General features: G+C 37.3%; 2 protein-coding genes across 2 annotated transcripts in view; one reads left to right on the top strand and one right to left on the bottom strand.

Annotated features, from left to right (window-relative positions):
* LOC104164066 (NADH-cytochrome b5 reductase 2) overlaps positions 1 to 8,125 on the top strand; it is a gene marked incomplete at its 5' end in the record, with an annotated part of 19,482 nt that extends 11,357 nt beyond the window's left edge. The window contains one exon of the mRNA XM_009703286.1: positions 8,017 to 8,125. The remainder of the gene's footprint in view (positions 1 to 8,016) is intronic.
* Positions 1 to 26,753, bottom strand: part of PPFIBP2 (PTPRF interacting protein, binding protein 2 (liprin beta 2)) — an 87,102-nt gene that overhangs the window by 362 nt on the left and 59,987 nt on the right. The window contains exons 9-27 of the mRNA XM_009703285.1: positions 25,295 to 25,403; positions 21,938 to 21,999; positions 19,257 to 19,332; positions 15,491 to 15,588; positions 15,229 to 15,293; positions 14,901 to 14,969; positions 14,398 to 14,458; positions 10,393 to 10,537; positions 8,692 to 8,724; positions 7,968 to 8,106; positions 7,138 to 7,266; positions 6,417 to 6,567; positions 6,159 to 6,270; positions 5,568 to 5,656; positions 4,483 to 4,605; positions 3,673 to 3,798; positions 2,634 to 2,822; positions 2,075 to 2,245; positions 422 to 487 (exon numbers count right to left, since the gene is read on the bottom strand). Of these exons, the coding sequence (XP_009701587.1) occupies positions 422 to 487; positions 2,075 to 2,245; positions 2,634 to 2,822; positions 3,673 to 3,798; positions 4,483 to 4,605; positions 5,568 to 5,656; positions 6,159 to 6,270; positions 6,417 to 6,567; positions 7,138 to 7,266; positions 7,968 to 8,106; positions 8,692 to 8,724; positions 10,393 to 10,537; positions 14,398 to 14,458; positions 14,901 to 14,969; positions 15,229 to 15,293; positions 15,491 to 15,588; positions 19,257 to 19,332; positions 21,938 to 21,999; positions 25,295 to 25,403 (2,013 nt within the window). The remainder of the gene's footprint in view (positions 1 to 421; positions 488 to 2,074; positions 2,246 to 2,633; positions 2,823 to 3,672; positions 3,799 to 4,482; positions 4,606 to 5,567; positions 5,657 to 6,158; positions 6,271 to 6,416; positions 6,568 to 7,137; positions 7,267 to 7,967; positions 8,107 to 8,691; positions 8,725 to 10,392; positions 10,538 to 14,397; positions 14,459 to 14,900; positions 14,970 to 15,228; positions 15,294 to 15,490; positions 15,589 to 19,256; positions 19,333 to 21,937; positions 22,000 to 25,294; positions 25,404 to 26,753) is intronic.

The following is a 26,753-nucleotide window of genomic DNA, read 5'->3' as shown; positions in this document are numbered from 1 at the left end:
TTAAATTGGCTGCTATGTAGTCAGGCATTAGTAGTGATCCCCCCCCCACCCCCCGGCGTTTTAGCTCCTGTAAAGTTTCAAGGCTGCACCTCTCTGCTAGACTTTGCTATGACTGAGGCATTTGATGGTGGTTACTTGCAAAATCTTTGAGGAATTGTTTTCATTTAAGGGGATGAATATCTGGCATTGGGTCAAAGGGAGAGCAGAGTTCATGAAAACTGGGCCTAAAAGAAACTTAATTTCTAGTGCGATTTAAAAGCAGGGGGTTTTTGGACTGTGAATGTGCAACCAGGCTCTAAAGAGGTATTTAACAAGAACAGTTACCCACTTACTCTTAACTACCACCAGCAATGACCAACTGTCACTGAATTCTAGCAGAATACATTTGTGACTTTAAAACAAGAGTGGAATTAGTACATACCGTAAGATGGCTTATGCCTTGAGAAAGAGCCCCTATTTGCATTACTGTTCCTTCGGAATGTTCCAGCTGTAAAGGTATTCAGGAACTAGTTCAAATCGGACAGTATGTGCAATTTTATTCACTCTACATGCATTTTAGGGAGGTATCTGTGCCTGGACAAATGAAGTTGTGATAAGTTTAAAAGCTCTAATTTCTACACATTAACAGAAATGCCTCTGTGCTAGAAGGTTTGTGAACACACATTTAACGCTAGAAAGAGTGAATCCTGATTAAGAAAGATTGATCCCATGAAACTTGAGCTGTAATTCACACAAGAAAAGAAAAAGCTTAACTAATATTGTCAATGAACAGTAATATTTTCCAGATGGTGTAACACTTATTATACTTCTGGTAGTCTTCTTTCACAGGCAAGAAGCAAGAGTCCTTCATGATACAGTCCTACCTACTCTTCTGTAAAAAGGCTGTTGGTTCTATGGCATTGAGATGTCACTGCATGAGCACATGCTCAGAAATCATGCCTGCTTAATTGAAAGACCATGCTCCTAGAGAAAAATCCACTGTTCTTGTAATGCTTGAAAACTGCACAGTGTAAGCTCTTAATGCATTCACATGCAATTCTTACCTGTGCAAGTGGACATCCATACTAAATTACAGTCAGGATTTGGTATTGTCCCTACTTTATTTTACTAAAGTGTACATTGAAAAAGACACTGGTTAGATAATGAACACAAATGAGATGTTAGATGTAGTAAACCATGCAAATGAAAAAAAATTACTTTCACAGTTAGTCTTTTCAATTTTGTGACCATTCTCTTATCAGGCTTAAAATGTTTTTATTTCACTTAAGGGCACTGGAGATAGGATAGCTCACCCCAGCTGCCTCTGACTGGCTCTTGTGTGTTGCCAAAGTTCACACAAGCCTCCAGGGGCTCCGTTTTTCAGGGTTTACATCCCTTTACACAACAGCAAAGTTGAATAAAATTTGATGGTTTTTAGTCTTCATCATTTGTCTGTATGAAGTCTAGACAGTTTCATTCACAAGTTCACTACTACATGACAAGTGAATTATTTAAGTATTGGTTTATTAATAATCTTGTTCGTTACTGATGCATTGTTTTCACACGTACCATCTAAGCATAAGTACTCCCCACTGTACAAAATGAAAGAAAAATTCAGTTGGATTCTTTGATTAATGTCAGTTAAAAATATACAATCCAGTTGTACTTTAATATATAACTTGATAGCTTTGTACAAATTGGTCCAAATAAATTTATTACATTAAAAACCACCCATAATGAAAAATAATGAAAAAAGCACTGTGCCATACTGAGATTATGAAAGCTAGAAGTACGAAAGTCTTGTGTTTACCACAACCACCACCTTAATTGTCAAAATACATCGATCTTCGTAGTGTAAAGGTGTTCTATTCCTGAAAAAGGGCTTGAAGATGGATGAGTTTATTATGATGTTGATTAAAAAAATTAACCTGACATTCTTAGTATAGAGCTCTTTCCAGTGTCCATAGCAATACTTTCTCAATGAGTTCATGCGGATGTAGCAAATACTTTGTTATATGCTAACGTTTGGTTATTTGCAAGCTTTGGAATGCATGGAGAGGATGAGATGAGAATGGCATCAGTCTGTCTGTCCCACCTGATCCAGTTCCCTCTCCGTGAATGGACTAAGTCCTTTGTATCCACCATAGTTCTTCTGAGTACCATTCGGAGCAGCTGGGTTTGTATCCATAGGACAAATGTAGTCTGTCGATTCATCAAATTTCTTTTTTCTTAAGTTTCCAAAATGTGAAAATCCAAGTTTCTTTGGCTAAAATAAGAAAACAAGTTTTGAATAAGAAAAACAAGGTTGTCCTTTAAACATTCAAAATCCTCTCCTTTTTGATTTACTGCTATACCCTAGTCCTTCAAGTACATAGATTCTGAACTAAATACATTTATTTGTTTTCCAATTGGGAGTTACAGTTGATGTTGAATACATTTAGATGGTGTCCCTTCTAAGAAAAGACAGAAGGGATTGCATGCTTATTTCAGAAGCCAATTTAAACAGGTACAAGTTAAGTGCTTTGGTATCTAGAATTAAGGAAAATGTAACACACCCTCTAGAACTGACTTCTTCCTGCCCATGTTTTCTTTATAAGACACGGGAGAGGAAGTCTGAAATTCTGAAATACCTCCTTTTTGAAAGCAGTACATACCCGAACTTTGGCAGTGGTGGTCAGAGCTGTGTATGCTGTTGACTCTGTTATTTCTCTTTTTTCTCGTTGTGCCTCTGGTCCAATTAATACGTTAAAATTGGTTGTTAGGTGACGTCGCAGTAGGGTCTTCTGAGGTGGAATATTCAGCAGCATTGCCAGCGTGTCACCATTGAAGCGAGGTTCAAGAATCTATTAAAAAATAGCAGAATAATTTTTTTTATATGGTTAAATATTTGCAACAGTAAACCAGTACAGTGCTTATCAGAGGAATTTCTCAACCTTACTAAGCTGTCTATCTACATTAGACCTTTTATAACTCACCTGTGATACAATACTAAGGTTTGAATGGGAAATACATGAAAGTAGGCACTAAGAAATGCAGACTGTGATCAGGCAAATACATCTTTATATTTACCATCAAACCTCACATTTGTTTGGGTTGAACAAGTTTGGTTTTAGAATTTTCTGTTCTACTCTGAGTATAAACTTAATCTTAGCACAATTTTTTCTATTTCATTTTTGCAAAAATTCTACAGCACTAGAATCGCAGTATTTCAAAACTCTGACTTTACTAAGCTGCAAATAGTTCTGAATGTTTTGAATTAAAAAAAAAAAAGAAGTCATTCCTGATTGCTGGCAAGACTGCTGCAAGTTCAGGACAGTTTACTGTGGCTCAGAATTCTATTGAAGCCACTTAAAGAAACACTCAGTGATGCCTTATCAGTAAGTAACTTTCCCATGATACAGTTTGTTGTGGTGGTGTGTTTTTTTTTTTAACGTACTGTTGTTAAACACTCATGCACAGCTCAGCTTTAATTATAAAAAATGTTTTAGCTGTTCCTTTTTTACTTTAGTTTTCCTTTGTAAAATTAAGATGCATGGATACGATAAAGAGGCTCTTTAGAAGGCCTGATCATGCTGTCATATTGCAGATGTATTTGTTTCCTCCTGCTTGACAAACACCAGATGAAAGATATTTTCTGTTACAGTCTGTCAATTTTTAGTAGGTATATAGTAAAATGTTAAAACAAATCCTTACAATCAGGCCACCATGCACGCCGCTTCCTCGAAGGTTTGGTGCGTATTCTGCCAGGTCGACTGATCTGAGCCATTCCATCACTCTGTGATTGGACCACTGAACTACTTCAGAAGGCGAAACGTTGTTCTGTTAAAGTAACCAGAAAAGATGATGACACTATAGCCTGCATTGTCACTGCACGTTCACGATATGTATCCTCACTTTAGATAAAAACATCGCTCCTCCTCTCCCTCAAAGAGCAGCATTTTTTCCCGGATTCTAAGGTATTGTTTCTATTCACGGCCTCTTTCAAACAGCCCTCTGACGAGATGGCAGGCATAGTCTAGTACAGATGAAACCCCATATATTGCATCAAGTAGTGTAACAGTAGAGCTTACAGATGCTAGGTGTAAGAAAGGGAGCATTTTGAGAACAGCGTTATTGTTAGTCTTTAATACTAAGTTATGCTGCCCAGGGAAGGCAAAAACCTTACAGACTTTGAGAGTTAAAAATTAGGACAGGCAAAGAAAAAAACATTCCAAATTATTCTCTTGGAAGCTGAATTAACTTCTTTAAACTAAGCAAATAATTTCTAAAGGGAAGTGCATGAGATTCAACTAAGTGGCTCAAGCACTTAAGGACTGAGTAGATTTTTATTATCAGTGAGTACATGCTACATTCCAGAGCTGGAAAGCAGCATAACTACTGCTTTAGACGCAATTCCCTAGTAGCAGCGATTCTATTGGATCATTGTACGCTGCTAAGTTTCTATCCCCTTTGGCTGGAATCAGGTAATTAGCCTTTGTTTAATTTATTTAAACATTCTTTTACCTCCTCAACTGGTCTCCTGCGTAGACAGTGGGGGTTAAAACCGTTGACATGCAGCACATGAATGGCACATTTAATACTCAGATGATGCAGCTGACTGGTGACTTTCAGAAAGAGAAGGTCATTCTGCAAAGGAGAGAGCCTATTAAGTGGCACAGAATATGTACCAAAACAGGTACTTTCCCCAAGAAGAAATATTTTTAAGCTTGCTATGTAGTTTTATATAGACAACCATAACTGTGGTTAGGTAAAATAAAATTTTGTATTTTAGAGAGGGTTTTTTAGGGGTGGGTTTTTTGGGAGTAGTCGTGTGTTGTTTGTTTTGGTTTTTTTGTTTGGTGTGTTGTGTTTTTGTTTGTTTGTTTGTTTTGGTTCTTTTAACCCTTGTACCATAGCAAGACGTGGCTAAAAAATGAAGGAAAGCTTGCAGCTTATTAAGTAAAATCCAGGCTCATGGCCAATTTTAAAATATTTGGACTGTTTCTGATCTGGCTAAGATCCTGTTGTGGGTAGGATCACGGCAGCTAGCAGCACTCGCCTAACCACGGAACAGTAGGGACGATGCTCCTACAACAGAGGCTCCTTAAGCAGCATAGACAAGCTAAATTAGGCATTTTTTTCATAGCACAGTTAACAAAAACAAATACTTAATTATCCAAACCTGGGCAGGGAAAATGTAAGAAAACACAGTGGCTAGGTGTAGTGCATAGTTTGCTGCTAAAGTGGTTGGAGCTGTACAGATTCCTGGATTTGCTGCTTTATCTTTAGTTTGCTGAATATTGTTGCTACCTTGGTGTGGTGAACAACACGCTCCAGAAGCTGCAGGTAAAATAGGTCATTTTACCTCTATTGGTGGTGTGCTACATGATATTGAAAGAAAGAAGTTAGCTATAACATATCCTATGACTTATTTTAGGTACCTTAGGAATAGTAATCATGCGCTAGACAACACAAATGAGTTACTATTGACACTGTTTCTGTCTTGCAAAAAATTCTTTAACCGTTCACATTCAAAGGGAAATTGTAAGTGTCTTTGCTCATTCTGAAGTTAAATTTGGTTAAACCGAGGAAAAAGGATTTTAGCCTACCACAGTTAAGTACTGCAACATTCTCCCATCAACTCTGGATTCATGAAACTGGTCTTTGTACTGGGGTAAACCAATATCATCAAGCCATCCTGCAGATACAAGAACAGTAGTGTACCCAAATCCGTATCAGTGAGAATGAAGTGCTTTTCCCCTTCTTGTCTAGGCTGGCTACTTCTGAGGCATTCAGATAGCTCCTTCTATCTCTTCACCTTTCAAAAGGTCAGCCTCTCACCAGAAGCCTAAAAGCAATTCCCACCAAACAGCCTTGTCCACAATACCCCTGTGATATTTCTACATACAGTGTGTGACTGAGCACATACCTTCTGCAGCATGAGGTAGCTCTTTCCAGATTGAGTGCCCCCCCGCCCCCCCATTTACTTCCCTGCACTCTGAATGACAGCGTTCCCCTTGGAAGATCATATTGGACAGCTGTATATTCGGATGTCAAAAACACCACAAAAATCCTCGTTCTATGGAAAATGTTACTATGTTGAAACTTAGTGCTCTTCAAAAGATGCTTGGTAACTGCTTAAACAAACATCAGGCAGCCCATCCATAGGGGTGGGGGAAATTCCCTGGGCAAAGACTTACGTGTCACCCAGATATGATCGAGTTGTGCAGACTTCTCATCTTGTTTTGCATTTATTGATTTAATGGCCAAAACTAATTTCTTCCTGTGCAGTGGATGCTTTATTCCCATTTCCTGCAACAATAACCATTAACAAATATTTTGCCTTGTCTCTGGCTCTTTTAATCTCATTAGGTATCTACTGCAAATTGTTTGAAGGGGCCTGGTTGTACAGAATCAACATGTATGGTTGCTTGAGAGGAACAGTTACAGATTATTACCTTTTCCATGTCCTGAGGTGTTGCAGTTAACAGTGTATGGCCTGATGTCACCCACTGCCGTGCAAAAATGACATACTGACCAAGACCAAAGTCCTCGAGCCAGTTACAAACTCTTTCAGTGCTCCACTGAGCAAACGGAGCATTGTAGTCACTGAAAAGTACAAGAAATATTTGAAAAATCTTGAACGAAAGAATTATGGTTATTATCAGAAAGCTCATCACATGCCAGAGCAGTACTACAGCATATTTATTAGTGGGCTTTGTTCTGTGCAATAATAGAAGCCAACAGCCATTCTCGCAGTATATGCCATGGTTCTAGTGTCCTCTTAATTTGGCTGCCCAGCCACAACATGTGAACAGCTGGGGTGTGAGAGATGAATAAGAATTTCCCATTCACTGTTTGAAAAGAGGAAAAAGGGAATTGCTGAATCCTCATCACTTTGCAGATATTTCCACAGGAGATAATAAGTTTTCTTCTTTAACAAGGTGACATTTTTGACACTCCAACAAACAGCTCTTGCTGTGTCCTGCAGCTGAAGGAGTGCAGATAGGCGAGCTACTCGGGGTAGCTACTCTGGTATTTTCTACCAGAGAGACTCTTTCCAGTTGTTGTGGAATTCCACATGTAATGAAACTTATTTCACAAGAGGAGGGTTTGGCTGTTCAGCACACTTAACAACAGCACATAATACGCTGTGCAAAGTAAAGAAGGAACCATTACCTTTTCTGGCCTTTGGTTTCCTTTGATCGGGATAACCGAGGCCCAGCTGTTGCACGGAGACCACCTCTTCGAAACTCTGCCAAGCCCAGATCGTCTGCAGGGAAGTTACCTGACTGAGTTCTTCTTATTCTTTCAAGACAAGAGTGCCAAGATAGTACTATTAGCTTGTGACAGACAACATTTGTTTCCTATGGAAACTATACTGACAACCCGAAGCTGTACTAATCTTCCTGTAAACAATAAACATCTAATTCAAGTGGTAGCTGAAGAAGTTCCAGGCAAACACTGTCTAGACCTAACTCCAAGGAAAGGAGAAAAAAAAAACCCACACAACCAAAACACCACCCTGCAGAGCAGCCATAACGCTTCACCCCAATTAATAATCCACACTGGAGGCCAGGCTCATAAATATCTGCTCCCTGAAACAGATAAAGGGAACAGAGTAAAACTCAGTCCCCCTGCTTTTTGTTTCTTCTGCGTTCTCTCATTTTTGACCTGATGGCTTCTGTAATGAACAACTTACTGTCATTTACTTTTTCATAGCTAATGAAAATGTTGGCATTCTAAATTATTAGCATTATAAGATGACAGCAGCGTTTTATTTCTTCCAACAGCACGGTGCTATGAAGACTACTATCCATTTTTCTACACCTATGTGTACACAGAGACACACCTGTACAATCACAGAGCTGTTTTCTCTCATTTTCCTGAATCTTACTTTATTCTTGCTGCAGATAGTGTAGCTTTTGGCGAGAACTGGATTCATTCTCGGCTGAAATGCTATGACAGGGAACTTAAAAAAATAAAATAATAAAAAAAAAATATCTTACTTTCCCCAGATTTTCTTGATCCCTTTTGGACTCTTTCTGTTTTCTGGAGACAATGGAGATTGTGGACCTGAATCCATTCCCGAAGAAAGAGGTGAAAGGTCATCTGAGACTACTGTACCATCCACATTCTCTGTTTCTCCTGAGTTAAGAACAGTAATATAGTCAAATTTTATACTAATTATTAACAAAGTTGTTATCTGGGAGACTAATGTTTATATACAGAACACAATAAAAAAGTAAAGATAGCTATAAAATTGTTCTTGTATAAAAAAACATGCTCAGAAGGTGAAAAAAAATAGTAGCTGTACATTTGATACAAAAAATAAAAAAACCCCAAACATTGGGTAAAACAATATCATTATTTCAGTCATTTGTATTTAAATACATGAATTCAAGGTCTTCAGACTGAAGCACACCCGTCAGACTCGTGCCTTGCCTATTCTTAATACCAAAACTCCTCCCATCAAAATCAGTGGGAATTTCTGTTGACTTCACTGAAAACAGAATGAAACAAGGCGTAAGTATCTTAAAAAAAAAAAATTTCCATCCAAATGCCATACAGCTAAAGCTGTTACTTCATTTTGGTACTGCACTTATGGAATTCAATCTGGATGGCCCATTTGGTATTAGTATTTCATAGAGAAGTGAAAAAGAGGGAAAAAGGAAAAGAAAAAAAAAGGCAGCAAAATTCATGTTAAAGTTGCATCTTGTTTGGATACAATACCTAGCACTGGTGCACTGACACTCCTGATGCGATCTTCAGTCATCCCAAGAAGCAGAAAGCCAGATGAGAAGCAAAGAAGATACAAAACACCAGCAAAATAAAGTTACAGAAGAGCAAAGAAGTAAGCTAAGCATTAAAAGCAGAAACAAAAAGAAAAGAAGCAGTTATGCTTGACATGAGAGTGAATATGCATTGGTGTGCACAAGCCCGAAGAATTCTGTACAGGTCATCTTAAAAAGATAGGGATGATCTGGGGGTTTGTTTGTTTGTTTTTGTTCTTTTGTTTTTTACAATTTTAACACATTAAGCATATACTACAGAGCTCCATAGAGCCTGCAGAATATCTGAAATGAAGCAATGTGTAAGATTACATCAAATTCCTCTGAAATACAGAATTGGAGGTATAATGAGTTTACTGCACATGCAAGAAACAAACCAACCTGCATAAAAAATTCTGTTAATTCAGTGTATTTAAGGAGTCATTGCTTGCTTCTAGAAAAAGAACATTTTCCTTTACAAGATCACCCATCCTTGGATAATCCTGCAGTTAAAGACATAATAGCATGGCTCATGCATTGCCTACAATGTTGCAATCACAGAAAAACTCTTAAAAAAAATCCGAACAACCCACAACCTATTGAACCAGCTTTTAGGACCATAAGGCCTTAAAAAAAAACCAAACCAAAACAAACAAACAAAAAAAACCCAACCAAAACCAAACCCAACAACAACCACCACCAAAAGCCCCCAACGAACCAAAACAAAAAACCAAAAAACCACCACAACTTTTTAAAGTGTACGAACACTTCAAAATCACAAGGGATGATGCTCTTGTGCCTGAGCTCCCAAGCTCTTCAGTCCTTTGCAAATACCTGGTTCTGTGCCTCACTGTAATAGTTTTTGTCAATAAATCCATGCTTAAGATGTCACTGAAAAGAAATTAATATAGGCTTCCACACATGGCTATGGTTGTGGAATAATGATCTACTTGTATTTTCGAAATCCACTGATGTTTTTCTGCACCTTGCAAGTTAATTTTTGACTTGTGGGTCTCCACAAGCTACAGCAGCCAACAGTGCTGATACTAGGATTTTTGCCTGAAATGTGCACATTAGTGCCAGTTATATTGTAAATTTTCACACAGTAAAATGCAGTGGGATAGCAAGGGATGAATTTATTTTAGTATACCAATCTCATGTACATTTTTTCAAAGTATGGATGACATACTTGGCTGTGCATTTTTGTTTGTTTGCTTATTAAGAAAACAGATCAGCAAGCTCAGGGGAGCATTGGAAGTGTGTCTGGAAAAAATACTGCTTATTCACATTGTCAGTATGTCTGCATCTCTAAATTTTCCAAATTTTAGTTACAGATTTCTTGACTTTCAGAATGCTCTCCCCACAATCTTCAAAACAGTGTCTCTTCATTACTCATGCTATCAATGATGTCAGCAAATTATATCAAGTGCAACAGAAAAGAATGCTCTAATTTAAAACCATCTTTTACTCTCCAGCAAGCTAATGTGGACTGTTTTTGGTACGTTGTTAAAAAAAAGTAGAACTTTCCCTAACTGAATTGTGTGAACGTCATAGTCCATTGTTCTGGCATAGCAGATTATAGACCATGTTATGTCCCAACCCCTCAAACCGTTTGCTTTTTTCCTCTCCTACCTAACCCTCTCGGAGAGGAGTGGATACATACTTAGGCCCAGGATGCTGTTGTCCTCATGGTCGTTCATGCCGCATCCATCTGGCGCATTGTATGTTCCCTGCTCTCCATTCTGTAAGGGTCGAGGCAGCTTTCCTGGCAAGGTTTGATACTTGCTGCCTTTCACAAGTGGCTTACTCTGGTTTGTTTTGAAAAAAGAAGGAGGAAAATAAATAAATAAATGAAACCGCTCATTGCATCTGCAGTCCAGTACACAATATTTTAGAAGTCGAGGATAAAGTATTTAAGTTCATCCTTCAAAATGACATCACTCTCTCCATGTTCCTTCTTACAGATAATTCAATTGAAATCCAACAGTCAGCTGACAGTTTTCTAACTGAGACACAGCCTTCTCTTCTGTCATCTGCCCCTCCCACTTCAGCCAGACTGTATATTACATTAAAATACATTATATGTTGAATATTACCTGGTTTTGCCATAAGACTTTTTCTAGCTGTCTCCCTTTCCTCTAGGACTCTGGCACTCTATAGTAATTTGGTGCTTCCAAGGTCAACTTGATAGTGCCAGAAATGCATTTAGTTACTGCTCAGCCCATTCTTTGCTCTGTCAATTTCCTCCCCTGGTTTGCACCAGACTGTCTATGTTTCTGCGTCACAATCCTGTCTTGTTGGAATTTAAGCCAAAAGTATTTGTATAACTCAAATTTCGTCAAACATACTTGCCCACCACCATTAATAACAGTAAAAGAACCAACAATAAAGTTAGAGTACAGAAATTTAACAGAATTACACAAATTACAAATGCAAGGTTTAAAAAAAAAAAAATCATACCTAAATATATAGTTGCCAAATATATAGCTAAATATATAATTGCCAATTCTGTTACAGAACCTAAGCACAAGTTACACTTTTGATATATGCTGAAAAAAAAAAAAGCATAGGCTGAGCTGTATTTTAGGGATCGTCTGAATGGCTACTGACTCTACAATTTTTGTCCATGTCAGGCTAAAATAAGAGTCTGACGTATGCTTGCCTGCAGCTACGATACACACGCACAGTGTCACTAGCATCAGTGAGATCACTTGTGTTGGAAGCACCTTCCTCTAGCAACAAAGCTCACAAGAGCTGGTCCTCAAAGTCTCAGTATATTGTATCGGAAGGGAACGGGTCTGTAGGCTTTGCTAAAAATAGAGTATCTCTTAATTTTCCCTGCATTCAGTTTTTCAGTGATCAACTACTTGAGGATCTTGCTTCTTGTACTAGGGTAGATTAGAACTTGCATATAAATCTGATAGTTTTGAGCCTAACAAGATACTTTTCCAGCCAAAGTATGTGTTTCACATAGGTACTTGTCTACAGTTTTGGAAATGGCATGTTGAGACTTCTTCAATATTGAATTCAAATGACAAGATGAAGGAGCCATCACTCTGTCAGAACTATAGGAATATAGAGGGTTTTCCAGAGAAGCAATGAACCTGCAACTCCAATTGACATTAGTGGGCGTGGTGTACATTCAGTGGGTGTTTTGGAATAAGCTCATATTGGCAAATGCTTCAGTATCAGAAAGGAGGTTATGGAGGAAAATTTTGTACTGAAAACACGCAAAACATATTTAGTATACAGAAACATGTCGCATACTCCTATTTAGTAACCCCATTCTAGCAAAATTGTTTTAGAACATGGTCTGTGACAGGATGATACATGAAATATTTAATGAGATAACCACTGGTTTACCTATTCTTATTTCAAGGCCTAGACAGATCTTTGTGATACTATAACTGCAGTCCAGATTCCTCAGTTCCTCAATGCCTGCTCCTATTTTGGCAACTGCAGGAGTACATCCTGACTTGTACCAAAAATTCTATGAGTAGAGAAACTGGCTTATTACATTAGCACTGTATATTCTGAAATTGACTGACTTCAGCTTCTAACCTCACCTAAAGGCTTTTTGATAAAAAAAAAAAATTCCCTCTCAAATCCTTACCACTGTTCTCAGAATTTGTCAGTACTTGAACTATGCAAACATTTTAAAAAGAAAATGAATATGAAAACACAGCCATACCATCACAGCACATCACAACAGATCAATGTTAAGAGAGTTTACAGTTAATATACCTCTTGTTCTACAACAGGCTGTACTGGTTTTCCGTCTACATACTACGAAGTTGCAGGGAGGGTAATTTCAAAGTTTTATGGAAAAAAGCAACAGACAAAGGTTAGTATTAACATACATACACAGGACATCAATTGTAGTCTTATTACTATAGTGATGCTACTTAATGCATTGACAATATATTACAAGGTCTGTTATCTCTTCATTTCACTTCAATAAAATATTTAATACTAAATGTGTGTGTTCAAACCACTCTACAAAATTTGGGCCCTGTTTAGGTTCTGTTGTGATCAAAGGCATTTTTCTATTTTCAGGCTTCCTGGTGGTCCCTTTAGACTTACTTTAAGTTGGGAACATAACATTTGTTTAACAGTTAAAACAACAGAAAAATGACTGACATAACAAAAGAACATACACAATACTGTATGTATCCAGCTGAAACCATAAAGAGCTGTGATAGAAATGAAGTGATAAAAATACCAGCATGGCTAGGTCAGAGACACCAATGTGGTTTATTTTATTTTATTATTTTTACTGCTAGACATAGTTGGAATTTGAGTTCTGTGCAAAGTAGAACAGCTCCAGCAGACAGTGCCGCTAGCACAAGTTCTCTTGGACTTAATGCAAGAAGCAGTCTTATGCTGATTCAGCAAAACAAGTTTTCTTGGCCTCAGTTTTGGTTGTAACTAATTCACATTTAGTCACTCACTCATATGCATAGCGAGGTCTCATTTATTTCAGCAAGAAGCCTCACGCCTATATTAGGGCAGACAATTTAAATACCTTGCTGAACATGGAGCTGGCTTGCTACAATTCTCTCATATCCTTGGCAGTTTTTTGTTCCTCTATTTAACTCTGATTTAACAGATAGAGCAGATTTACAGCCTAAACATGTAGGTACAGCCTTATCACATCATATCACAGAGACAAATTAAGTTTCTGAATTTCAGACAGGAAAATAAAAGTTATGAGAAGAAAACAGACCTTGATAAATTCCACATGGAATGAAATGTTAGTTCTGAATTGATTTGTCACATGTATGACCACAATCAAATGAGTGCAACAGAAGTTTCAAACATTTTATTTGGTCACTCCATCTTCAGAGATTTAAGAAAAATTTAACAAAATTTGAAGAACTGGAACAATCATATTACTAGTACCATTTTAAATGGCAATACAGGGTGCAGGTAATCTAGTATTAAGCCTAGTTTGAGTATAGAAAGTGTCAGAAACAGCCTCACAAAGCATAATTACAAGGGCAGAAAAATTTCAGTGTACATAATGACAAAAGAAGCCTCTGGACCATAATGTAATGAGACTTTGTAAATTGGAAAGTCTTTATTCTGGAATGGAATTAACCCTCTGAATTAATAACAGTGCTCCTGCTGATTTAACTAAGGCAGCATCTCTACCATCTTCAGGAATGTCATTTGTATCAGAAATCTAAGTTGGAAAGCGACACTCATATTTACATGCAAACACTCAAAAAGGAAGCCTATGTGGAAATACCCATGCCCAGTATTTAATTACTTTCAGGATTTGCTGCCTTAACATTTTTAGCAATTTGGACATCAAAATTATTTTAAAAACACTTACATATAAACGAAATAATAATGCAGTTCCACAAAATGACTCCTTATTAAACATTATTTGTTGTATTTCTCTTAACTATTTGTCTTCTCTTTCAGCTGAAAAGCTGAATTTGAGGATGTGTATGTATGGGTGTGTCAACTACTTTGTTTATTCTAAGCTTGGCAACAGGGTAAAAAAAGAACCTGAACTGTTTCATCATTAGGGCCCTTTTCCCCCACATACAATGTTAGTGGTGATTAGGGTTACTATATGTGAAGCAGAGTATTTATACTTGACCCTTATCTTTTAGTCATGATATTAAACACCAAAAATTGCGATTACAAATAAACCAACCTTTTCCAGGGATTCACTCTGCAAGTCTTCTAAACTACTTGACTTTTTTTTCTGCGGAGCCCTTAAAATAATGACAGGCAAAAAAGCAGCAGTTAATATAACATAGTATGTTTGCAAATGCCACAACTGTATCATATGACAGCTGTATATATCATGTCATGTCTGCATATAACAGACAATTCAGAATTAGTAGATTCATTTGTTATATTTTTAGCCTAAAACTCATAGTATTGAGAACTGCAACAGATGAGCCCAGAAACAGAACAAGACATCCTTTGATCAACAATGGAAGGCAACAAGGCACAATATTTGGTTTTAAACCTTGTATCAATAGATCACTTTTTAGAAGCTTTTAACAAGCAAAAGTAGAGAGTAACAACTCTCTGTGAACAGTGTGCAACATTAGAGGCTTTTAAAAAGATTTTTAAAATGGGAAAATGCAGAATTTAAAAAAAAATTTCCAGCTGTATGTTTTACATTCAATTAAAGTTACTCATTCTTACCTAATTATGATTTCCAAAGATTCTTCTTGTGGAGAGGTTAAATTAGTTGAAGATACTGGAATGCTTCCACTTCAAATCAGAATGAAATATACTGTTTTAAGTACTACAATACATATATCTTCAGATACATAAAGGTGCTAATTTATTCCTGCAATTTAAACCTTATACAACTACGTATTGCAAACTTGCACGGCAAACACTGCTTTCACAACTACCTAAAAGGTCTTGCGAAGCCAAGAACAGGCAAGACAAGATGCCATCAGCTAAACAGATTAAATAATACAAACTTAGGACAATCTACACGAAAAACAAGAAACAAAGGTCTTGCCTGATTTCCATAGCTTTGTGTGGCACCGGAGAGAGCATAGCTGGTGGCAATTCTCCTGAAGAGGCCTATGTAAAATGCAGTAAGAGTTTCAAGCCTGTAACTCTAGTGCCCAATTCTGAATCTATAATGCCCATACCTAAAGGCACAAAAATTCAGCCAGGGCCAAACCCTCATCTATATTACCTTAACTACTACAGAGAAACCAATACAAACAAATCATATATACAGAAGAACTTGCTTCTAAAACATCTTTACTAAGTACCTCTGTTTTAAATAATCCTCCTTGAGGATTATTCAAAAGATTCCACTTCCTTAAGGTTGTCTCAAGTTCCTCTTCACTGCCACCAGAGACGGAAGAGCCTGCAAGCATTAAAGATCAGAGGTAGAAAAGGACAGAAACAGGCAAAAAAAGTAAGATTTTGGACCATATCAGACAGACTAATACTTCAGTCTCTAAACTCCTCTTCAGTCTTCTTCTGATGCATGTAGTTTACCAGCCTCTCCACTCCTCACCCCTCCTTTGGGCTCTGACTTGCAAGCAAGCTGATTTATATTAAAGCAACAAATCTGCCACTTGTAGTTATATGCTGTGCTCTGTTGTGAGTAGCTGAGTTGCTGCTGAGGCAGCTTCTGGACCACTCTAATTCAGTTTAATATTCTGAGACAAGTTAAAGTCAGTACCATTTTCTTACTCACAGCATATCACTTTATAGGTAGTAAGCATGTTTGACATCATCTGTATTATAAAGTAGTGCCCCATGCCTAGGTCAAGGATCAACATGGTAAACACACCCCAGGTTTTTCTGGATATCCCAGATCTAAACAAATACTGAAATACTCCAGATTCATTATTTAGTAGGATTTTTATTCCCAAATTATCAAAGCTACAATACCAAATCAGGGTCTGAATATTTAGTGCTCAGCAAACTTCCAGAGTATTTTGGATAATTTTTTTTTTTCTGGAGATCTCCTATGCATATGGTTGCATACGGGATGGGGAAGGGTTGCTGTGCTACAATGGAGAAATTTAGACTGACCTTTAAACACATTAATACTTCCTAATTTATGTGATAGATATGCAGCAGCTCTAGGCAGTTATGAAAAAACACCAAATTTTATGGTTAAGCCTTGGCACTATTAGAAGAGAGATCACTTGAAAACTCACGTGACATTAGCTTGGTTATCACGCTGTTCAGCTGCAAAGACTGCCAACAAGCCCGATACTGACCACTAGCCCTTCAGGATATGAACTGAATCTTACGCTGTGGTTCCTGGTATGCAGCCCTTCAGCTAGCACAAATTACTAAAACCAAAATAGCTCCCTGTAGTCAAGTTCATGGTAGTGCCTTTACATTTTACTTCACTGTCAGTGGCTGGTTCAAGCAGCTGCCCTGCTTTAATCCAAAATACGTTTAAAAAAAACAAAATCTGTGCACTACCTATGGTAAACAGTCAGTCATCTTTTGTCAACATGATCTGTAGCTTGCCTTAAGCAGAAATAAGAAATGCTTACAATATATTGTGTTTCTGTCAAGTAATTATTTGAAACAGTTAGAGACAGAAGATTTCAACCCATTGATTCTACCAAAAGTTTTTAAGCAGGAATTACATTTCAAAGGGAACCTTTGAAACACATCTCTAGAAATAAAAAAATAAGTAATCAGGGAGATATTTCTTGGCAACCTAAACATGAGATGCCCACAAACACACATATGGCAACAAGCACATTCGGGTTGTGGTAATATTGTAGCCATCATGGTATACACCTCAGTGTGGACAATCTCAGTATACACTCTAGTTCCCACACAGATTTTTGGGGTTTGTTTTATTAAGCTGAGCATCACTGGTTTTTTACTGACACTGCACTGAATGTCTACACTAGCATACATTAACACCATCGTACTCCCCACAGCACCAGCTCAAAAATCCAGAGCATCATGGCTTGCTCCTTGTTCATCCACACAAATGTCCTCCAAAAACCACGTCCCACAAGGGGATGGTGCACTCGAGTAAGTACAACCAGGATGTGGTCAAGGAGAGTGGAACTGCAGGGGTTACTGCTGAGAGCACCTACTCTTAGGGTAACAGCGGTGTAGCTGTCTTGGGAGTCTCCAAGTTAACAGCAGCATGTCTCCAAAAGCTACAATCCCACTTTTGGATTTCCTTTCAGAACACTTTCACTGGAGAGAACTTTTTTCTTTTTTGTTCTTTACATGAACATTCAGAGAGAGATTTAACTGACTCGTGTTCCCTATTCCTGTGTGTTAAATACAAGTTTCCATTCTGTCAAGACCTGAAAATATTGTGTTTGTTAATGTGATGATGTACATTGAACAGAACTCTCCTTTCAGAAGGTCAAGTTTCCAGACTAAATTTAGTACTGAAAACTAAGGTGGCAACTTAAAACGAGATTGTCCTACAACCTACTCCACTTCCTGCAGCGTAACTTGTAAGTGGGACAAAGATTTTTTCCTCAGATTTTGAAGTTTAATACATAATATTGTGTGCACCAAAGCAACTATGGGTTTTCAGTTGCTCCCTCCAAACTGGAACTTGCCTAGTTGGCTGTCAGGATTTTTCTTAATGGAAGGGAAGGGCAACAGAACTTTCTATATTAATTGCAACTCTTTTTAGCAAACAAGAAAAAAAAGTCCTCCTAACAGTATCAAATTGCACCTAAGATCAGCTTCCTTTTTGTGAATGCCTATAAAAAAAACATGATATAAAAGGAAAACATTGTGTCACTGATGCTAGCTGGTTGGTTGGCAGCTGATCATTACTGCCACTCCTGAGTTGAGCTGCAGTGCAGGAAATCTGAATATAGGATGTATTTAATTAATTAACATTCATCATCCACTAAGGTCTCCTGATATAATTTTACACTGTAAGAACAAGTTACTCATAACACAACGGTCACAGGAAACACCATACAAACTTAATACCTCTCTGTATACTTCATTAATCTCCTACATATGAATTAATTTAAATCAAACTGAATGTCATTTTAAATAACAGATTCTTTAGAAGGATATAATGTAATTTAATAAGAATACTACAAACACATGCCTTTAGCTAATTTGAATGAACTTTCCTAATTGCCCCTGTGTTGGCAAATTCTATGTCTGCATGACTACCTGCTGTTTGCTCCCTCCTTTTCACCCTTTTTGCTAGGATTCCTTCTGGTCTGGCCTCTACAACCCATGTACAACTGAGGGGATGGCAACCAGCAGCCGTGAAAAAGGAAATTCGAAGCTTTGGCCATGAAGGACATAGGTCATAGGCCTGCACTGCAGAGGAGACTTACAGGAGTCCCATCAGCGAGGAGGAACAGGACTGCATGAAGTAGTTAATAAAGCCACGGCCCCAGCTGTCCACCCAGCCACCGCTACAGGGATGTACGAGTTCTGCAACCAAAGCTCCTGCCCCACTGCAGTATATAGAAATGTGTCTGAAGGAGAGCAGTTGCTGACTGCAGATTGCCTTGGCATGTAACAAGGTAAACTGCAGTGCTTCAGACCCAACTGATGAGCAGTTCACACAGCTGTACAACCAGAGCAGTCATCAGTCATCCTTCCTTATCAATCAGAATCCGTAATGACACCATTTGAAAAAAAAACAACATAGAGCACCAAAACTGGGCTCCAAGGAGGGACGACTTATTAACTGATGTAGAACAAGTTTTAGGTTATGACTTACGGAGTCGAGAATAAGATTCAGTCACAGAAGTCTTGCTGAATAGTAATGTTGTAACTAAGTCTCCACCCAGCTTTGACCCTATTTTTTTGTACTGCCTACAGCATAGGAAACAAGATGGAAATCTCCACAAACTACAGGCAACAACACACCAACCTCTCTGTATCTGAAAAAGCGTATACGTACTCTCGCAGCACTCCAACATGATACAAATATATGCATAATAAAATATATATTACTATACACATATATTTAAAAGGACAACAAACAGCAGTTGTATTGCATGCAGTTTTTAAAAGATCTGATACCAGGAAATTATTCACGAGACATTTTACCGTGAGCTGCAATCATTATCTCTTTGACCCTCCTGTACTGGCTTAGCAATAGTGTTAACTCCTCTATTCGACGGTCCTGTGAAAAGCATTAAATAAAATTATGTTTAAAGTCCTGTACTTTTAACCTGCACAAGCACTGTATTACACATTCATTTCTGTGATTTTGGCCTGCTTTTCCAGAAAGCAGGATTAAGTCTCTCACATACCTTGTAAGGAATGTTTCCTGACTTTTACTTGCCATCATACATAACATTTGCTGGACAGTGTGAAATTATGGATATAAAGAAACCTGAGGAGTTTGACATTACTAGTAAATTAGTTATTTACAGAAGCATCATTTGGAAATCTGCTTTCATTTCTAAGTCAAGTGAATACTGGAGTTGAACCTCAATTGCCTGAAGTGGGCAGTGTTTGGTTTTTTTGCTAGCATCATACCTGTAATTGTAAAGTAAATCATGTTTATGTTTTGTATAGTTTAACAGTCTAGTCACATTCTTTAATCCTTTCTTGTAGGATATGTTCTGCATTCCAACATCTACACTTACTCCAGTTTTGAAAACACCTTTTTGAACTTAGTCAGTCAAACCTGTACAGAACCAAAGAAATGAGGATTCATGAATGTCTGACGCATTATCTGACTCCACTCTCTCTCCAACACCTAACGCTTTCTTGTGATGTACGGAAAGCATCTTGGTCCATGTATTCAGGCAGGGCGCTTGCCTTTTGCACAGACGCAACATAGTTATGGTTAGTAATAATTATTTGATTGGATCTGTCATTTCCTTCATTTCTACATATGATATTGTGCCCTTGATAATAAATTCTTGCTGTCAGTCACTAAGTGTGTGATCTTGCAATTTGCACTCTTACAGTTTGTCCTGTTTCTTTGACCCCAGTTCTAAACCATTCCCGTGTGATAATCTTGCCCAGTGCTGTGACTAGAGAGCACTGAATACAAACCCAAGCAAGTAATAAAGAATTAGTTTTCACAAGCAGGTGTCAGGAAAGCCACAGAAGCAGAGCAGTGGTCACTGTAAAAAAAAAAAAAACAACAAACAAACACCTTCCAAAGAAGTTGGGAAGTATTTACGTGATTAGCTGATACTGAGCTGCTGCACTGCCATAGCTACATCAGTGTCAGAGATATTTCAGTTAAAATCTGCTCCAGTACACGTTTGCTGCGTTACAGTGAGAGCAGATACCGAGTTGTAGGAGTAACTGCACAGAAACCAGAGCTTTATCACATTACAGAATGGTAGATGATGCTGATCCTCCCTTCACCCCTCAGCAAGTATACACAAGACAAGACAGGCCTAAACCAGATACCCAGTAATCCCAACTATGGATAGAAGCAATAGGTTCTTCTTCATAGCAAAGAACTGACACTAACATACCCAGATTTTCAAAAACTAAGTATGTGCACCACTTACTAGCAACTTAGTTGATCACTTTCTGTCCTAAATGACACGGAGAATATTTAGAGTTATCCCAAAAGCTATTTAGACCTATTTTCCCTCAGGAAGACTATTTTGTTTTGCAATATTATTGAAGGTAACAGTTCTACATCAAACATTTAAGAAGCTGTGGGTCAACCATCAGTCCACTAGTTTAAACACCAGTTTCCAAGGAAATAACCCTCCTTTCCCTGTGAGTATATCCAGCTATTAAGACATAAGCAACAATATTTTGTATTCCCTTCAAATGCAAAAATCTTATGCAGACTTGGAATAACTTTGGCAAGAGATAATGCCATGTCTTTTATTTTCCAGACATAGATTTTGGCCTTTTTTTTTTTTTTTTTTAAAGAACTAAATATGTTATTATGAGTCACGTTAATGTTCTCCAGAATTAACATTGCCCCGTCCAGACTCCCCACTTACTAAAGGAAGTTTTTAGAGATGTATGTTACTGTCTATTTGATCATATACGAGTGTGTCACCATAAAGGAAAATCCTATGGCCTAGTTTATTACCATAAAACAAGAACTGCAATTTCCTCAAGAATTAATCCCACTCAACACCCCCCTGGCCTCCTCCAAAAATACGGAACAATTTATGTAGCAAGTCAGTGGCATCTGAAGGTGGAGATTCAACATCCTCCAAGACTTAGGCCTAAACCCTGCACTTGAATTGTTTGATTGACAGGCAAACAGCATACAAGCAATAAGAGACAAAACCCCATATTTACCATTTAAATAGGTTTAATTTCACTCCTCCTCTCCTTTAGTACTTTTTTTTTTTAAAAAAAGCCCTTGTCTCTCTAAATCCTGGTCTCTTTCTCCCAAAATTTGAGTCTGATTCAAAGGTCACTTTGACATTTTTTAATATCACAATCTAAACTGGGCATATCAATGCACTTCAGATCAGGCTGGAAGATGAAGAGCTGCCAGAGATGACCAAACCTTAGTGATCTTTTCAACAGCAGAAACCAGGAGATTCTGCTTATTAAGCCTTGGCTTTCTACTCTTCTCTGGAATCTAATGAGCCTCTGAAGTTCTGCAGCCAGGTTAGCAAGGTCAGGCACACTTTCTATTTAAAAATCATCCTTCGGTCACAATCTCATGGGATAACGCAAAAATCAGGGCAATACCACACTTACAGAAAGCAGGTTATTCAGAACATTTCAGAGATTCAAAATGGTCATTTCATTCTTATTATCTAGAATGAGGATTATTTTCTCACCTTTTCTTCATTTGCAGCCAATAACGATTCCATTCCCATCTTCAACCGTTGAACTTCCTGATCTAAAAATGTTTTTAAAATGTTATAAGGAAAATAGACTTGCTATATTTAGTGTCAACAATATATGTTTTGTGATACTTTCCTTATGTTCTTAAGAGTAACCAAAACCATGTCAGTGGCATGGCAAATGCACTATTGAACTTAGAGCTTTTCAAAAGCTGAACTATTAAAAGCATCGCAAAACAGAAACATGCTGGTTTTGCTGATAAAAGGCTACATTGTACTATTTTATACTCTACAAGTCAAGTAAATGAAAAAAAAGAAAGAAACATTGAGGCTTATTTTGCAAAAGATGAGAGTGTGTTTGCTGTTCTATAATTAAGGAAATAATTTTAAGTATGAATGAAAATTAATTATATTCCATCTGAGAAAAATATTTGCCAGCTTCCTACTAGTTGTTCAAGGACATTCATGAAACTTGGAAATGAAAAATAATAAACCCTAGTTTGATATGAGGAAAATTTGTAAATTCATTTTTTCCTAAAACATTTCAGTATGAATAACTAAGTTAAAATCTACATCAAGAGCTAATACAGACTTGCCTCACAAAAAAATCAGTGTTGCAAGATAGAGGTTATTCAGGAATATTATAGTCAAATCAATTAAAACACACTTTCTGAAAATTTATGAGGCTGCTAATTGCGTCATCTTAACTTTGCTGAACCAAATCTTTCTTTTCTTCTCTACACGCTATTCCTAGCAAGTCCTCCAGTACCAGCACATACTAAATAAAATCTAGATGATGGAGACAGAACCTGAAATAGTTTATCTGTTCTAACTGTCACTCAAGGAATTCATGCTTTGACATTAAAACAGACCCACTTGTTTCACAAAAGACTATGAAAAACAGATGTGGCAGGCATAAAGTGAGAGAGAAGAAAGAAAAACAATACTGCTAAAGAGCATCTTTTAAAAAAATGTTTTACAACTAAATGTTGAACATACAATGTCACATCTAAACTATTTGCAAAAAACTGTAATTAGTTTTTCTTGTAGTGATTCTGAAAAATACACACCATGCAATGATTAAGTTTTAAAACATGTAAATGCACCTTGCAAACATTCCTCTTGCAAACGAGAACACTTAGCAACACAAGACATGCACAGACGCAGCCAAATCAAAAACTAAAGCCAGCAAGCAAGCAATTGGAAGATTTTTAAAAAGCCATTAAAAATCACAGTCCTACTAATTTCTCTTTATAAATATTAGACTTCAAAAAGAACTCGTGTCAAGGTATTTTTAAGCACATTAAAGCAAACTTTACTTACAATATTTACAACAACATCAAGTATGGAAACATTTTTATTCAGGCCATTTCTTTTAAATTTACTGCACTGATTTAAAAGAAAGCCCAAATCCTTCCCCTCCTAGGAAGGAGGCTTTCAATTAAAGCCATCTTTCCAGATATTATATGGGTTTTACATATGTACAAATAAAAAGAGGTAAAGGTTAAGTTTTGGCTCTGTTAACCTAGACAATGTCCCTTTGAAGTCCAACTATCTGATTTGTGAACCTCTGATTATTTTTTTTTCCTGAAGTGAAATCTTACTAAACAGGGCAAGTAGCTGTCTGCTTGCTGCAAGCAATGAAAGCAATGTATCATGGATATTACAATTAGACAGCCAAATCTAAATAAACATTGAATTACTGCTGCAGAATATATCTGAGTTATAATTTGTGTGAAAGGAACAGTGAGATAAAGCCAAAAGTGAATTGCAAGGCTTACGTTTTTCTTTCAGCCTTCTCCTATAAACTTCCTCTACGATGGTAAATGGTGAGTGTCAAAGTATGTAGAAAAAGCACATATTAGATAAATTTTGCAATTTAATCAGAATATGCATTCTAGCATACTACAAGTACATTGACAAGATTTTCCAACTTTATTTCAGAAGACCACCTAAAAATCTGATCAATCAGTAATTTTTCTGGAGAAGAATTATTACTGCTGCATAATGTTTTCATTCAAATATAGTCTAAGCGGTTTCCTTAAATGTAGCTTAAAGAATCTGTACAGAGTTTGATTCTTCTTCATCTGGAATCAAGTACAGTTTCACCCATCTTCAGCATGAACAAGAACAGACACACCACTAGAAGTTCAAAGCTGTTGAGCTCTTGATTTATTGTCATACCTCTATCTTTCCTTTGAAATATCATAAATTATTTGCAAATCTCGCAGAAAATACAAAATTCTATTAGTAGAAGATTTCCTCTACAAAACACTGCTGTTAGACAAACTAATTTTCTAGTAAGACATGCAGTTCTCTACATGCACAAGCTCTGCAGCCGAGTGATATCAGCAACAAGTATATGTTAAGTCACTTCTGTGGAATAAACAACAGACAAAATGCAGTCTTCTAGAAAAGACATACCTGCATTAAGTCCTGTAAGGAAATTCTTGGTAAGCCCTGACAAAGCGGTAGCAGAGCACCTGGAAAGTCACATCTCAACAAGGGCACACTTTGGAAGCGTTAGTTAACACCCACAAAAGCAGCTAGTGCAGCTAAGCTGATGCGCTGCAGTAAACTCCACACAAATCTCACTGCACGGATAAGTGTCAGTATTAGAGAAGAAAAATGTCACTAATGTCATATTGCTCACAGCCCAGCAATTGACAGAAGCTCCAAGGAGTCAGTATTTCAGAGAACTGTGACATGAGTGGTTGAGACCAAAGGCTAAACAAACTGGTTTATTTGCCATTGACCTGTATCAACAGTGCAGATTTAAAACAGAAACCTGCAATATCATAGAATCACAGAACAGCCCAGGCTGGAAGGGACCTTGAATGACCATCTGGTCCAATCTTTCATGGGAGAGGGAGCCTAAATGAGATCTAGTCCTGAAGAAAGGAAAGACATGATCAATGACTATGTTCTAGAATGTTTGGACATTCAAACATTATGCTTAGTTACTACTGTGAGAATTATTATTTTTTTTTCTTAAAAATTGGAAACTGTAATTTTTCAAAGAAATTTTGCAAGTATACACACAAAAAAATATATTCCCACTGAACTACAATGAGTCTGTCAAATTGTAAATAAAATTCCAGTAGAAAAAGTCTCAGTGCCCTTAGGATACTTATTGCAACTTGTGCTGCCTTTAGATTGGGATAGAATTTCACACATTAAAGGCCTCTACCAGAAGACAAAATAAATCTGCACCATTTTTCCTCCCAAAATAAATTCTCTAAGTCCATTCTTGTATCACCTTGTATCACCTTGAAATACTGAGCCAAGCTGATAACAAAGTGAAGTTAAAGTAGGGGTTTGGATTTTTAATTTTATTTCCCCTCCTCTTACCTCTTTCTGCCACTTCACTATGTGATGAGGTCCTAGATAGCTGACTTTGTAAGCGTTCTATCTCTGCATCTTTGAGAGCTAATTGTTCTTGAAGCTGGGCTATCTCAGCCTGAAAGAGAGTAAAACAAATTCAGAATAACATTATCACCAATTCTCTGTGATTCTTTCCCATGAACTAGAAGACTTCTAAGCTTAACGCTTTGCTTTAATTGATATCCTGTTCTCAATTCAGAACATTTCATAAACACTGTAATAACTGTACATATTTCATGGTGTTGCTATCCTGCTCCTTCTACAGCAGCTCACTTTTTCCAATGCAGTTAGCTCTTAGAGAAGAGAGACTTACAGAAAGGTAAAGTTTTCAAGGATTCATGTAAGTAAGGAATCTCTGGAAAGCTCTCAATGCTCCAATGCTGGTCATACAATAATGACTATTATAGGGCAACTCCTGTGTTTTGCACGAAGACTACTAAAAGATAACAAAGCATTTTTTTAAACGATACTGTTTTTTTACCCTAGTTACTAGTTATTAATATAACTGAGAATCTGCTAATGCTGAGCCCTCTTCTCAGCAGGATAACAAAACTGTTCTTCCTCACATCAGATACTATAGCAAACAGGCTAGAAGCAAAGCATGGCTTGGAAAAAACCCACGTATACACAACAAAATATCAGTGGTTCATTTACACTTGCTGCAATTTGTGCTGCCATTAAATTGGCATAGAGTATCACACATTAAAGACCTCAACAATGCAGAGGGAGAAGAATTCTGTGATTGTCCAGCTCGAAATACAGTGACTCTTATTTTCCTATTTACAAGAAAAACTGTCAACAGCATACTTTACTAATTCAGCAGCTTCATTAAGATTTTCCTCAGCAGCCTTAAAGCCTCTATGTATCAACATTCTGCATTTCCCCCAGCGAAAACATACCAAACCTCCTTGCAGTTAAAGAAAAAAAAAAAACACAAAAGAAAAAAGGAAACAAACAATAACAAAAAAAAAAAGTCATTAATGTGACTAGTTTCTCAGAATACTAAAATAAAGCAGGAAAAAATGCAAAACACCAAACAATATTATCTGAACATGGACTAATTCACTCTAATACACAAACTTATTTTCACCAGGAAGCAAGCAGCTGGATGGCAGCAAAAGATCATCGCTCTGCCTGCAATTCCATATGGAATAGAAGAATCTGCCTTGTTGTACCTCTGAAGGGCTCCTACACTTCCCAGTGACTAATACACTTTTTATATCCAGCCATGGAAATATTCCAGTTTCTCATCTAAGAAGCTGGAAGACAACAGGAAGACAAAAGTTGCAGACCTTAATACCAGATTTGGATTTGCCTCCCCTAGTCTATTTGATCTCATAGCTCTTTTAAATGCCCTCTTTTAAATGCCCTCTTTTCCTTTAATGTCTCATTCCTGTCATCGCGACAATTATCCTTCTGCTTCCTC

Source organism: Cariama cristata, unplaced genomic scaffold (assembly GCF_000690535.1).
Source record: "Cariama cristata isolate BGI_N322 unplaced genomic scaffold, ASM69053v1 scaffold3577, whole genome shotgun sequence".
Lineage (NCBI taxonomy): Eukaryota > Metazoa > Chordata > Aves > Cariamiformes > Cariamidae > Cariama > Cariama cristata.
Note: the sequence above shows the minus strand (reverse complement) of the source record. Positions and strands in the feature narration are given on the sequence as shown.